At 45.2% G+C, this 14,660-nt stretch overlaps 1 protein-coding gene across 1 annotated transcript in view; it reads left to right on the top strand.

Moving 5' to 3' along the window:
• The window catches only part of SMC1B (structural maintenance of chromosomes 1B), a 127,040-nt gene extending 112,911 nt beyond the window's left edge, over window positions 1–14,129 (top strand). Inside the window, exons 22-25 of the mRNA XM_068278203.1 lie at window positions 5,295–5,446; window positions 8,282–8,351; window positions 9,404–9,514; window positions 13,080–14,129. Coding sequence (XP_068134304.1) covers window positions 5,295–5,446; window positions 8,282–8,351; window positions 9,404–9,514; window positions 13,080–13,166 — 420 coding nt within the window. The 3' untranslated portion in view covers window positions 13,167–14,129. The remainder of the gene's footprint in view (window positions 1–5,294; window positions 5,447–8,281; window positions 8,352–9,403; window positions 9,515–13,079) is intronic.
• Window positions 14,130–14,660: the final 531 nt, after the last annotated feature.

The raw sequence follows: 14,660 nt of genomic DNA, 5'->3' as shown, positions 1-14,660 counted from the left end.
TCAGGCACCCACATCATAAAGGGGTGTATGCTTATTGTTATGCTGTGACATGTAGCATTCAAACGAAGGCCCCCCTGGAGCAAACCAGCGTGAAAATGCAGGTCCAAGAGTCTAAATCAAGGACATGTGGCAAGGAAATGGAAAAGCCACCCAATGTTTCTGTATGCTGACATGGGTTGTAGTTTCGTGGTCCCCCAATCGCAGGGATGCAGAGCTTTGAGCAGGGATGGAGAAGGCACAATATAGCAGGCCAGAAGCCCAATACGTAAATTGCCAGCAAAGGTTCAACAAGCAGCAGATGACAGGCAGGCCATGCAAAGCTTCATAGTTACCATCCTGTTGTACATGAAGTGGATCCAAATGCTGAGACGTGGATATGGAGAGGCTCGGTTGTGTATGCCCAGGGGAGATGGCTGCCAAATCCGCCTTACATGTTTCGCCGCACTAGCGGCCTTTTCAAAGGCAGGCAGCAGAAGAAAGCGAAATTATCATTCCCCGACAGATACAAGCCATGATTGATAGCCCACTCCAATATAAGGGGGGTATCTCAGCCTGGTACCAAATTCTCACACAGAACCAAGCGACCCTGTTAGATAAATATGCTGCCTTCTGGTCAACAGAACTACACACCCAGATCACGACAACTGATTTTATTAAAGCGCACAATTCACTCAGGAAACTTTCCAGATGCTCCTTACACCTGGAGACCTCCAAAAAAATAATCTATAAGTGGCACACCACCCCCAGACTACTAGCCAGCTTCTCTCCCTGCCACTCCCCACATTGCTGGAGAAATTGTGGCAACCAAGGCACTATATGCCACCTTCTATGGGATTGCCCCCTAATCCAGAAACTATGGTCATCCATTGCAAAAATAATGGAATCACTGGTTGACTCACATTTTAAATTACCTCCTGAATTAGCTCTCTTCCGGATTGGAATAGACAAAGTCCCACATTACCACAGGAAAATAGTAGCTCATATCATCTGTATGACCAGACAAGCTATCCTATCCAACTGGAGGTCAGATTCCACCCCATCAATCCCCAAAATCTTACAAACCACGCAATACAACTTAGAGATGGAAAACTCTCTAACCCATAATAACAAACCTAACTATACCCCTCCAACTATTAACATAGACTGGGAAAACCTAGTAAAAGAAATAATTTAAGATCTTCCCTTGGCATATCACATATACAGTATATAAATGCAGAGTTTAAAGGCTATAACAAATCTCTTAAATCTCATAAGTAGTTCTCAATCAAACCAAAACAAGTTCCTCATACCCTACCTACCCCGTCCCCTTTCCCCACATCCTGACACTCTCCGTCCCCTGGCCACACTGCTGAGGCAAATTGCTTTTACCCCTGTGACCTACCAAGGACTCAATAGGGTAGGCTTGTCAAGGGTAAGATACCTGAATGATATGTAAAGAACCTCCCTAGGTTCAACTTCCTAACCTCCCAAACTCCCTTTGTTATAGTAGAGTAGGAACTTTCCGGCAGTAGGCCTATAAGTTCATGTGTGTTATAGTTGTTTTGTGAAGGCCAATACTGTGTACTAACATGATGGACTATAGATATTTTAATGTGAAGAAAGGTCTTCAGATGTTGTAAGTACAAATCAATACATCTTTGTCACCAGTCACCCAATGTCTACAAGGAATCAACAACCTAATGGTGATATGATAGGTGAAGGAGATCCGCACAATGTCTCAACAATCCATACGTTTATTCAGGGCTATGATTAAGAACCATGTAGGTTCGAAACATGTCAGTCGGAGTACCTCTTTTTTATGTGCATGGGATACGTCCTGAATAAACTTATGGATTGTTGAGACATTGAGCGGATCTCCTTCACCTATCATTGAGTCCGGGCTGGGCAGCCCTAGTTCCAGCACTGTCTCCGTTTTGTGAGTCGAGCGGTATATTTTTTCTTGGTTCTAATGGTGACATGTTATATGATCTGTTAAAATGCTATGTTAAATTTTAATAAAAATTTATTGATAAAAAAATTGAGGCAAGTGAGGCCTGCAGTTCTTTAGATGTTGTCCTGGGGTCTTTTGTGGCCTCTCGGATGAGTTTTCTCTGCGCTCTTGCGGTAATTTTGGTCGGCCACTCCTGGGAAGGTTCATCACTGTTCCATGTTTTTGCCATTTGTGGATAATGGCTCTCACTGTGGTTCGCTGGAGTCCCAAAGCTTTAGAAATGGCTTTATAACCTTTACCAGACTGATAGATCTCAATTACTTTTGTTCTCATTTGTTCCTGAATTTCTTGGGATCTTGGCATGATGTCTAGCTTTTGAGGTGCTTTCGGTCTACTTCTCTGTGTCAGATAGCTCCTATTTAAGTGATTTCTTGATTGAAACCGGTGTGGCAGTAATCAGGCCTGGGGGCGACTACAGAAATTGAACTCAGGTGTGATAAACCACAGTTAAGTTATTTTTTAACAAGGGGGCAATCACTTTTTCACACAGGGACATGTAGATTTGGAGTTTTTTTTTTCTCACTAAATAATAAAAACCTCATTTAAAACTGCATTTTGTGTTCAATTATGTTATCTTTGACTAATCGTTAACAGTTTTTGATGAGCAGAAACATTTAAGTGTGACAAACATGCAAAAGAATAAGAAATCAGGAAGGGGGCAAATAGTTTTTCACATCACTGTAGTCATGTCACTGAGGAGCTCCCTACCATAGGCGTAGTCTAATGTCCTTCCATATTATTATTATTATGTATTTATATAGCACTGACATCTTCTGCAGCACTTTACAGAGTACATTTATAACTTGGGGACACAGTGCCCGGGGTTTCGTTGCTCCGATTTCGCTTGCCGTTACCGCTGTGCACCCGATCGACTACGACGGCCTGACATCTTGCAGCATGTCTGACTGATTAATGTGACCAATTTTGGCCTAAAATTGGTTGCATCGTCGATCTGGCATGCACTTGGCAGTACCAATATCATCTGATTCAATTATAATAATGAAATCGGATGGTCAATATGTCCGCAAGTCCCTGATGTAAGTCCACCTTACAACAAGATAGGTAAGATAATTAAGGAAGTCTTGCTGGTTTTCCTGTCAGACATTGCTGCTAACTGACTGACAGAGCGGCAGTAGTACAAAGTGACTGCACAGCTTTGTAGTGCATTGGGTAGTCCAATGCTAGGTACACACGATACAATTTTCTGGCAGATTTACCTGCCAGATCGATTTTTTTTTTCAACATGTCCAATTTGAATTTTGATCGATTTTCCGATCGATTTCCATTCACTTTTATGGAAATCGATCAGAAAATTGATCGAAATTCAGATTGGACATGTTGCAAAAAAATCAATCTGGCAGGTAAATATGCCAGAACATTGTATCGTGTGTACCCAGCATAACGGTGCAATCTATAATGGGTCAGATTTCTCCTGAGATCTGATATTGAGTGACAGACCAGACAAACAGCTGATATGAGAGAGATGTAGAACATCTGTCTTCTGATCCTCTACAAATCAAATTCCGTTGCATATGACCAGCTTACAAATAACCAGAGACGAAGCACCCTCATGTATTTTACCATATATATCAATGGGAACATGACAGTAAACACCTACTCTGCTCTTTGTTTCATTCTTCTCTGCTAAATCTGCCTGTTACCAGCTCTGATAAGAATCCCCAACTGAGCATTCAGTCTAGCTTTGCCCTGGAATGATTATAGCTGAGTCAGTCTTCTGTGATGTCTTTTCAAGCCCAAGTCTGCCCCCTCCTGGCTCTGCTTTCCTGCTAGGAGGAGACATAGCAGGAAACAGAGCCACAAGGGGCAGACTTGGGCTTGAAAAGACATCACAGAAGACTGACTCCGCTATAATCATTAGGGGGCAAAACTAGACTGAATGCTCAGTCGGGGATTCTTATCAGAGCTGGTAACAGGCAGATTTAGCAGAGAAGAATAAAAGAAAGAGCAGAGTAGGTGTTTACTGTCACGTTCCCATTGATCTATATGGTAAAATACATGAGGGTGCTTCGTTTCTGGTTCTCTTTAAAGTGGATCCGAGATAAACTTTTACTCATTGCATAATTATGTTCCTTACATATAGTTTATAGGGTATTCCTCAAGCCAAATACTTTTTTTGTTTTGTTTTAATACTCTAGTTCCCTATAAACTAAACAAGCTTAACCCACAGATTTTTCAGAGTGCCTTGGCAACTGTAGCAAGGGCTTATGGGAGCTCAGTCTGGGCAGGAGAAGGAGGAGGTGTTACTAGCCAGAGATTTCAGAGGCAGAGGGGAGGAGGAGAGGGGACTGAATTTGTCACAGGCTGATGGCTGGAGATGCTATCAGCTTGCCTGTGTGTAATGTGACAAACAAAACATGGCTGCTGTCATTGTATCACAGGAATAAATAAATAATGACATACTGCATGACAGCCAAAATCTCAGCATGACAGCCAGACAACTGGTATTGTTTATAAGGGAATGCAGATGTTATCCTCTATATCAGTGATCTGCAAACTTGCCTCTTTAGCTGTTAAGGAACAAGTCCCACAATGCATTGCAGGAGTCTGACAGCCACAGTCATGATTCATAATGGCAAATGCATTGTGGGACTTGTAGTTCCTTAACAGCTGGAGAGCCAAGTTTGCAGATCACTGCTCTATATCCTTCTCTCTTCACCATTACCAAATGGAAAGATTTCTTAAAGAGAACCCGAGGTGTGTTTAAAGAATGTTATCTGCATACAGAGGCTGGATCTGCCTATACAGCCCAGTCTCTGTTGCTATCCCAAACCCCCCTAAGGTCCCCCTGCACTCTGCAATCCCTCATAAATCACAGCCGTGCTGTGAGGCTGTGTTTACATCTGTAGTGTCAGTCTCGGCTGCTCCCCCGCCTCCTACATAGCTCCGGTCCCTGCCCCCATCCCTTCCCTCCAATCAGCAGGGAGGGAAGGGATGCAGGCGGGGACTGGAGTTCTGCAGGAGGCGGGGAGAGCAGCAGACTGACACTATAGAGATAAACACAGCCAGCTCTGACAAGCTGTTTGTCAGCAGCACGGCTGTGATTTATGAGGGATTGCAGAGTGCAGGGGGACCTTAGGGGGGTTTGGGATAGCAACAGAGGCTGGGCTGTATAGGCAGATCTAGCCTCTGTATGCAGATAATATTCTTCAAACCCACCTCGGGTTCTCTTTAAGTCACCCACAGCAGCAGATGGTAATGTTCATGATGACTGTAAGTGTGTTTGGTTTGTTGGGAGGTCAGTGCCGTGTATTTTCCATCTCTGTGTAACTCTTGCCATACTCAGGCCTTCCTCAGCCTGGAGAATCCGGAGGAGCCGTACCTGGCTGGCATCGGGTTTAACTGTGTGGCCCCAGGGAAGCGATTCATGCCCATGGATAACTTGTCTGGAGGAGAGAAGTCTGTCGCTGCACTGGCTCTGGTCTTCGCCATCCACAGGTGAGTCTGCCTTCCCTGTGCCAAGCTGTTTAATGCATGCAGGTGGGCATCAATGCCAACTGCGGGAGCATCATATCATCTCTAGGTGTTGCTTTTAGGCAACTTGTCGATTGAAAAGGTGTTTAAAGAGGAACTGTAGTGAAAATGATGTAATGAATACAATTGCTTATTGTTTACCATATTCATCTATAGGTTTTTTAGTCAGTGGTTGCCCATTGTAAAATCTTTCATGTACCATTTACATTCTGAGATTTAACACTGGAGGTGACAACTTTAGTTCTGCCAAGTGATCTGTGCAGAATGTTTGTTACTGAGAGCTCTGTGCACAGAGGGAGATACTGCTTGCTTGGCAGTTGGGAAAAGCCGTTGTTTCCCATAATGCAATGAAGGTCACAGACAGGAAACTGTCAGGACCATGGCCATGACGTCACACTGTGGGAGGGGTTTTCCCACAATATGAGCCAAACGGACCCCCTGATAATCTATTCGAGAAAATTTAAAGATGTTGAGTGGGAAAGGGGGTATCAGCGACTGATTGGGATGAAGTTTAAACCTTGGTTACAGTTCCTTTTTAAAGTGAACCAGAGACGAAGCACCCTCATGTATTTTACCATATATATCAGTGGGAACATTACAGAAAACACCTACCCTGCTCTCTGCTTCATCCTTCACTGCTCAGTCTGCTTGTTATCAGCCCTGATAAAATCCCTGACTGAGCATTCAGTCTGGCTTTGCTCAGGAGTCATTATAGCTGAGTCTGTCTTCTCTGATGTCTTTTCAAGCCCAAGCCCGCCCCCTTCTGGTACTGCTTTCCTGTTCTGTATATTTTCAGCATCACAGAGAGCTGTGATGAGATGGGAGGAGCTGCTAATGTAAGGGTATATTTTTATCTATATTTGTTAGTCATAAGAGGTTTTTAGAAATGGTGATTTCATTTTGCACACATCCCACTAAATAATATGCTTTTCTGATGAACTATGTTTTGTATGGAGTTTTAGTAAAAAAAAAAAAAAAAAAAACACTAAAAACAGCACACCAGAGTGGCGAAAATACCAGGTATAGCATTTATTTTGTAAAATCTATCAGGGGATATGTTTATTTTGTGCCAAAGCATTCATCTCTGGTTTCCTCTAAACATGCAGAGAGCGAGGTGCACATGTTACAAAAAGGGGGAGGGAAAAGGGAACATGTTCTTACTGGATTACAGGAGCTACTGTATTAGAGGTCCCAGTAATTAACCTCCTTAGTGGTATGCCTGACACTGTGTCGGGCATCCCGCTCTCTGGCCCCAGGAGTCCCCCATAATGAAATGATTTGCTCACATTGCTGTAAAACCTATAGCTAGCACTAGGCTAGCTAGTAAAGGTGTTCGGCACCCCCGGATCCCCCCCCCTGATCTCCCCCGATTATACGTTACCCAGCCTGGATCCAGCGAACGCGCAGCCTCCCTGCACACAGCTCTGGTCTCTCTATGGGGAGGATCGGGTTTGCGCATGATGTCGGCGACATCATGACGTCATGTGTGATCCTCCCCATAGTGAAGACCGGAGCTGTCCGGTTAGGCTGCGCGTTTCCTGGATCCAGGCTGGGTAATGTATGAACGGGGGATTGGGGGGTGCTGGACACCTTTACTAGCTAGCCTAGCTATAGGTTTACAGCCATGTGAGCAAATTATTTCATTATGCGGGCAAAAACTAACAAAATCTCCTGAGCAGCGTAATGCTCAGGAGGTTAACCTTCGCCCAAGAAGCACCAATAAAGTCCAGCAATGCTGTCCCTGTGTCCAGGCATAAAACAGACCGTGCATCGGACAACTGCATATGCATAAAGCCATACTAAAGTAAACGTGAAATAGCCTGAAAAAAAGTTAGTTACTCACTTATGTAGCGGGAGGCTCTGGGTCCCACAGAGCAGGCATATTCATAGTCCGGCCCGGTAGCAAAATGCGGCCGCCAAGCCATTTCTGGTGGCCCCAAATCTCTCTACGGTTGTTAATTATGTTGTGCAGGCCATAGCTGCAGTGCCACCTGCAGGGGCCAGAAATACAGCCACTGCTAACTGCACACGGTATATGGGTTATTTCTTGTGGAAATGTCTTATTTAAACTGTCACAGGCTTAAAGAGACTCTGAAGTCTCCTAAAAAATGAGGTTTTTACCTTAAAAACCTCTTTTACATAATTGTCCCTCCCAAAACGCCTCATCCCCACGGCTGAAAACTCCATAAATCACCAATAACTCTTCCGGCAAAATCCACAACTTTCTTGGTCGTGGATTTTGCTGCCCTAAGGAGGCAGAGCTTTGGGCTTTAGCTCTGCCTCCATGCACGTCAACCCGCGCGGATCTCCGCTTCTCCCCCGCCCTTCTCAGTGAAGGAAGACTGAGAGGGGCCCCCACCCTGATGGACGCGTGTAGAGGCAGAGCTGCAGCCAAAAGCTCTGCCTCTACGCGGAAGGAGCCCCGCGATGTGCCCCAGGGAGTTTGGGGGGGGGTTATGGAGTTTTCAGCCTCGGGGATGCAGCGTTTTAGGAGGGGCAATTATGTTAAAGAGGTTTTTAAAGTAAAAACCTCATTTTTAGGAGACTTCAGAGTCTGTTTAAATTTTACTGATATTCTAATATCAACTATCTCCGGGGACCCACATTTCCTGGCGCCTTTATTTCACGTACACGTCTTGCTCAGTCCTGTAGCTGTTGGTGCTACATTAGCTGTCATCCAGAGGGCTGAATCAGGTCCTAAATCCGGTGTGTGACTGGGGGGTGAATCCTAACCTCTGCAGTGTGTGGTTCTGTATAAAGCAATGCACAGATTACAGGAGAGTTGGTTCTTGTTTCCAGCTATCGCCCGGCTCCGTTCTTCATACTAGATGAGGTAGACGCCGCTCTGGACAACAGCAACATCGGCAAAGTGAGTCCCTCCATGAAAGAAAACCTGAGGAAAATGTGCTGACTGGTGTAGCTCTGACGACAGTCACGTGATTAGCTATTCAGGTGTGGAGGGGTGGGACTTTTAGCCTAAAAAGAAGAAACTTATGGATAGTCATTTTTGGCACTCTGTGATAGGGAGAGAGGTAAGGAATTTAGTTCACAGCATTTATAATTTGTGGGAGTTCAGGAAACCCCAAATAGTTGTGCTTAGAGCTGGGCTTTCAGTCTGTTTACCAAAAAAAAAACCGTAAAATCTGTGTGTCTTGGAGTTTATGCCCAGTAGCAAAAGAGTTGCAGACAACTTTTCCCCTTGTTTTCTTCCCATCTTAGAGTTTGGAGCAAGTGACTCATGCTGCCAGCTCACTTTTCTAATCAGGGCCTATTTAAGCAGCACGGGGGCCCAGGGCAAAGGTAAACTTGGGGCCCCCTACCCTAAGGCAAAGTCAGTCACATATATAGGCAGAGTGGTGCCCCCCTGTATAGGTAGTGCAGGGTCCCCAATACAGGAAGTAAGGTGCCTCCAGTATGGGCATTAAGGTGCTCCCAGTATGGGTAATGTGGTGTCCGCAGTACATGAAGTAAGGTGCCCCCAGTATAGGTATTAAGGTGCCCCCATTATAGGTAGTGTGATATCCCCAAGTATAGTTAGTAGGGTTTGTATTGGTTGTGTAGTACGGATAATTACTAGAACATTAGTAGCAAAGAAAATAGTCTCATTTTTAATTTCAGTTATATAGTGTTTTTTTTTCTAACATTGCATCATTCTCCAATATTTGTAGCTTACACACTACTCGGCATTCTAAATGATTTTACAGAGTATGCTAGTGAACTTTTAAACTATCCTCTGGAGAGAAAAAGAAAATACAGTGACTGACAGTTGCGATAATAAGCTTCAGAAGACAGAGCTCTCTGCGACTTTGAAAGTGGAGGGGAGGGAACAACACAGTTTGTAGCTATTAGAGGGAATGGGGGGGGGGGGGGATGTAGGTGTTCTTATCCATGAGGTTATTATGTGACGTGTTCTCTCCACAGGTGACGAGTTACATCAAGGAGCAGACCAGAGAGAACTTCCAGATGGTGATCATTTCCCTGAAAGAGGAGTTTTACTCCAAGGCAGACGCTTTAATTGGAGTGTGTGTAGAGGTAAGATTCCGGCTGGCCACTAGAGGGCACTAGTGTAGCAGTGATGCTCTCCTTTATCAAATCAAAGATAGCTTTATTGGCATGACCAAGATTCATTACAGGTATTGCCAAAGCAAGGGGAAATAGGGGACATGGGAGGGGGTGGGGGAAATAGGGGACATGGGAGGAGGGGGTGGGGTAGGGGGACAATGGCTAAGCCTTGCTGACAACATGCAGCACCTGCTGCAATGTACAGTATAACTGCTCAGAGCACATGTTATTTAGTTCTGCATTTATAATGTAAGAGGCCCTGTTAGTGACCTAGAGTAGAATGCAGTAAATTATTCAGGATACCTGGTTTCAGCATCAGAAACACTTCCTATAGCTGTATATTATTATTTATATAGCACCAACATCTTCCATAGCGTTGTATATAGTACAAAACAAATATTGGGGAACAGATATACATGACAAGACACTGTACAGTCATGACATCCAGTAATACAAAGTGCAAATACATACAGTTAGGGCCAGTGCAAGCCAAAAACCGGTAGCATAAAACGCTTTAGCACTTTTTGAAGTGATTTTTAAGGCGATTCTAGGCACGTGCCTAGCGATTTTCTAAGCTTGCCTAGCGATTTTTGGAGTGTTTTGGTGTAGCATTTTTTATATTTTGTTACAGTAGAGCTGTAACTGAACAGCTTCTGTAACAAAAATGCTTGGAAAATCGCTCTGATCTAGCGCTTTTCAGTTCAATTTCCACTTTCCTATATTTAACCACTTAACGACCGCCTAACGCCGATATGCAGGTCGAAGTGGTGTTACCATGGAAATGGCCGTTCCATGTCAGTTCACGGAGGGTGTCTCCGTGAACAGCCTGCGAGCCCCCGATCACGGCTCGCAGGTTAAATGTAAACACGCGGGGAAGAAATACCCTGTGTTTACATCATACTGCGCTGCACCGCCGTAAAGGAGATCAGCGATCCCCGGCCTCTGATTGGAAGCCGATCGCCGTCCTGTGGCGCCCATAGCAAGAGGGAGGGAAACATTGAGGGCGGAAATCGCTGCGGAGGGGGGCTTTGAGGAGCTTCCCCGCGCTAACCACAAGTTGCCGGCGGCGTTCAGACCCCCCCAGCAGGACATTCCCCTAGTGGGGAAAAAAGGGGGGGGAAGTCTGGTCGCCCTGGCCTCCCCACGATCTATGCTGTGGGCTGGAGAGCCCGCTCAGCACAGATCACCGCAAATGAGCCCGGTCCTCAAGTGGTTAACATTGAGGCTAAATCGCCTCAGAAATCAGCAGAAATGTTGCAGGACACGAGTTTGTGTTGGGGGAAAAAAAGCGCATCGCTCTGGTGTGCTCCATCTTATTCAAATACATTAGACAAGCGCTTTTCAAAGTGCAAACGTTTTTAAAAACCCACAGAAAAAGCTCTTGGTGTGCACTAGCCCTTAAAGTGTGGATTGAGATATCACTAAAATTTGTATACGTTCATATTGCAAATTACAGCAAAATAAGAAGCTATAGGGGGAGGTCCTTGCCCTTGGGAGCTTACCATCTAGAGGGTAGTGGGGTGGAAACAATAGGGAAGGAGACACAAGGGTTAGTGGATAGGGCGGTGAATTTTCAGTGCTACCTATAGCAACTTATAGGCTTGTCTGAAAAGGTGTGTTTTGAGAGTACTTTTAAAGATTTCCATGATGGACAGGCTATGGGAGAGAGTTCCAAAGAAGAGGAGCCACTTGTGAGAAGTCCTGGATGTGAGAGGAGGTGGCCAAGCTAGAGGGTAAAAGGGTCTCCTGGGAGAAGCGAAGGGTCTGGATGGGATGGTATCTAGAGATTAATGAGGAAATGTATGGAGGTGACAGCTTGTGTAGAGCTTTGTGTTCAAGCGTGAGACGTTTAAACTGGATCGTTGGGTAGGTAGTTGGTAACCAGTTACCAGTTGGTAACCACTGCTCTGCTTCCACTACTCCCCTCTGCAAAGCTCTACACTGGTTCCCTGTGTTTCTGGATCAGTTATATAATATTTTATGCCTGGCCTACAAATCTGTGCACAAGACCTGCCCAACCTACATTTCTGAGCTCATCCAATGATCTATACCTGCCCACCCCCTCCGGTCCTCTAATGATCTCCGTCTGACCTCTGCATGCATTTCTCACTCCCATGCACGCCTACAAGACTTCTCAAGAGCTGCCCCCACCCTATGGAACTCCCTTCCATTCCCCCTCAGACTCGTGCCTTCCTTCAGCGCCTTCCAGCAAGCCCTCAAAACACATTTCTTTAAAATGACCTACCCCCCATCTACCACACTTTAACTCTTTGTCAAGCACCTTTTCCACAGCTCTACCTTTTGTGTCCCTCCCCCACCCTTTAGATTGTAATCCTTTGGCAGGGTTCCCCGCCCCTTAGTGTGTCCTTCTTAAAGTAAAAAAAAATAAACTAATGAAATAAACGATTGTATCTATCTTCCTTCTCCTAAAAATGACTTTTTAATATATTCCACAGTTTTATTTTATGTTTAAATCTATTTTTTAAGTTTTAACTGTTTTATTGTTTTTGCTCAATGACACATTCATTGAAGTAAGCCAGAGCTGAACTCTATGAACTGTTGACCCTTTTTATCTCTTTCCTGCTCTCAGAAGCCATTTTTTGCTAGGAAAGTGTTTTATACTTGGAATTTCTTATCAGCGAGGGTCACACTGCAGTCACTTCCTGTCTGAGTCAGGACTGAGTCAGCCAATTACATACCTGATATGTAACTCTTCCAGGCAGAGAAAGAAAAAAGGAACACAGCATAGTTATTAGTGTGCTAGGCACTGTACATACACATGTCTTTCTCATCATGTCACTTCGGGTATCCTTTAATCTTGCTACCCCAGCAATGACACCCTTCTTGTGGACAAACTCGGACTTGATTTGCTGGGTCTCTGTAAAACGCATTTCATTCCCTGTTTGCATGTATAACCTTGTGCTATGTTGTATAACCGTTTGCTGCCTCTCTGTCTGTCACCCCTTGTTTGCAATGTATGTATCCCTATTTATTATTATTGTCCAGCACTGTGTAATATGTTGGCGCTTTATAAACAATTAATAATAACCAATGGAGAGATTGGCAGAGAGGAGCTGCCTCAGAGGAGCGGGAGGAGAGGCAGCAGAGTTCAGTAGGGACTGGAGAGGTTCCAGACTGCGTTTGGTAGACCACAGAATAGGGTGCTACACAAGTCAAGACGGGATATGATTAGAGCAACGGTTCTTTGTAGAAGGGAGATATATTTATCTTCTTTGTGAACAGACAGAAACTGCTGTAAAAAGAAAGTGGCTGTATTTTCTAAACAGATTGGAACTGCTGTGAACAGAAAGCGGCTGTATCTTCTGAACAGATTGGAACTGCTGTGAACAGAAAGCGGCTGTATCTTCTGAACAGCTACCGCACAGGTGTTCACAAATATCAGTTTTCAGTTTTGTGTTTTCCTTCTGTTGTCTCATTTGGGAAGTTTTCCTGTAACGGGAGACATATGTTACTCTCTCTTGTCTTGCCTGATTTGATGACTGATGGTTTTCTTTTACTTTTCTCGGTTGTGTAGCTGGGTGAGCTGTGCAGCAAGGTCCTCACGCTGGATATATCGCTCTACGAGGATGACGAAGACACTGAAAGTGATGGGAATAAGTAACGGGAAGAGTTCATCTATTCAGCACTTTTATGTGACGTTAGGAAGGACGTTCCTCCCTTGTTTAAGTTTTATGAATGTTTGTTGTTGTTTTAGTTGGTTATTTTACTGTCCTTAAAATGAACCTGTGTTAGACGCCACTTCTGTGCAGCCGTACCTCGAAGACAATGAAATCAGGCGGCCGGGGCTTTGTGCTATGGCCACACCCTTCGTCAGACAGCGCCGGTATATATGGTTTGTTTCCACTAGGGGCAGGCGTTCTTGGTCTGATGAGGTGTTCTGGACGCATGCGTACAATTGCAACATTCATGTGCGTCGCACCTGTCATCACTATATTCCTCTACAGAGGAACGTACACATCTGGGAAAACTGGACGCGAAATGCGTGTGATTGCCCAATGATTTTTAATGGGTTGTTACACCGAATTTCACTTGAGTTTGTGTCCGGACTTCACATCCAATGGAAACAGGTCCCCAGTCAGATGGGTGGGTGTGGGTGTGGCTACACTTACAAGGAAGTATTAACTATAAAAGCCCTTGTTCGGTTACAGCAGCACTGTAGAGTGGGTGGGAAGGTTACACTGAATGCTGCCTTACCATTCATTAGTGAGCTCTGTGTCACGTCTGATACCATTCTGCTTTAATGCAAATCTGAAGTGACCTAAAAAAAAAATGACTTAGATACTTACCTAAGAAGAGGAAACCTTCTGCATCTCATAGAGCCTTTTACGGTCCTCTCTCCATGCCCTCCTTCCATTGCTCGGAAGTACGACCCCAAGTGCTTCCAAAGATGAGCGCATCATTACTGTGCGACCCTCTTCGAAGATTGCCGAGGACTCCCGAAGGCGTGAGTTTTCAATTGGGCACAGTGGTGGAAAAAAAAAACAGGGAGGCTGTGGCTACTATAGAACCTGATCTTCTCTCTGCCCCCTCATTCCAACCAAGAGATGGAAAAAGCGAAAGATTTGATACATACCCGGGGCTTCCTCCAGCCCCATAAGCTCGTCTGAGTCCCACGCCACCCCCCTGCGGTCTGCCGTTCAGCCGCAGTAACCGGCTCAGTCACGTCCTGCCTGGGTCTTCTGCACAAGCATGGACCTCCTGCGCATGCGCAGTAGCCCCGGACTGACGCAACTGAGCCAGTTACTGGGGCTGAACGGCAGAACGCCGGAGGACGGTGTGGGACTCAGATGAGCTTATGGGGCTGGAGGAAGCCCCGGGTACGTATCAATTCTTTCATATTTTTTTTCATCTCTGGGTCACTTTAAGCCTTCGGGACTCCCAAAGATGGGTGCATTCGTACTGCGCATGCATGAGCCTGGACTCGCGTGTGCACAGTACGGATCCTCTCATCTTCTGAAGGCAGCAGAGGAGTCACAAAGTCGTCAGATTTCATCGGGGGACAGCGGTGGACCGAGGGCGAGGAGAGAGCACCAGAGAGGCTCTGTGGGATCCAGAGCCTTCCCAATACATAGGTGAGTATCCATTGCCTGGTACA

This window comes from Hyperolius riggenbachi, chromosome 3 (assembly GCF_040937935.1).
Source record: "Hyperolius riggenbachi isolate aHypRig1 chromosome 3, aHypRig1.pri, whole genome shotgun sequence".
Classification (NCBI taxonomy): Eukaryota; Metazoa; Chordata; class Amphibia; order Anura; family Hyperoliidae; genus Hyperolius; species Hyperolius riggenbachi.
The sequence above is the reverse complement of the archived record's forward strand: the minus strand, read 5'-3'. Positions and strand labels throughout refer to the sequence as shown.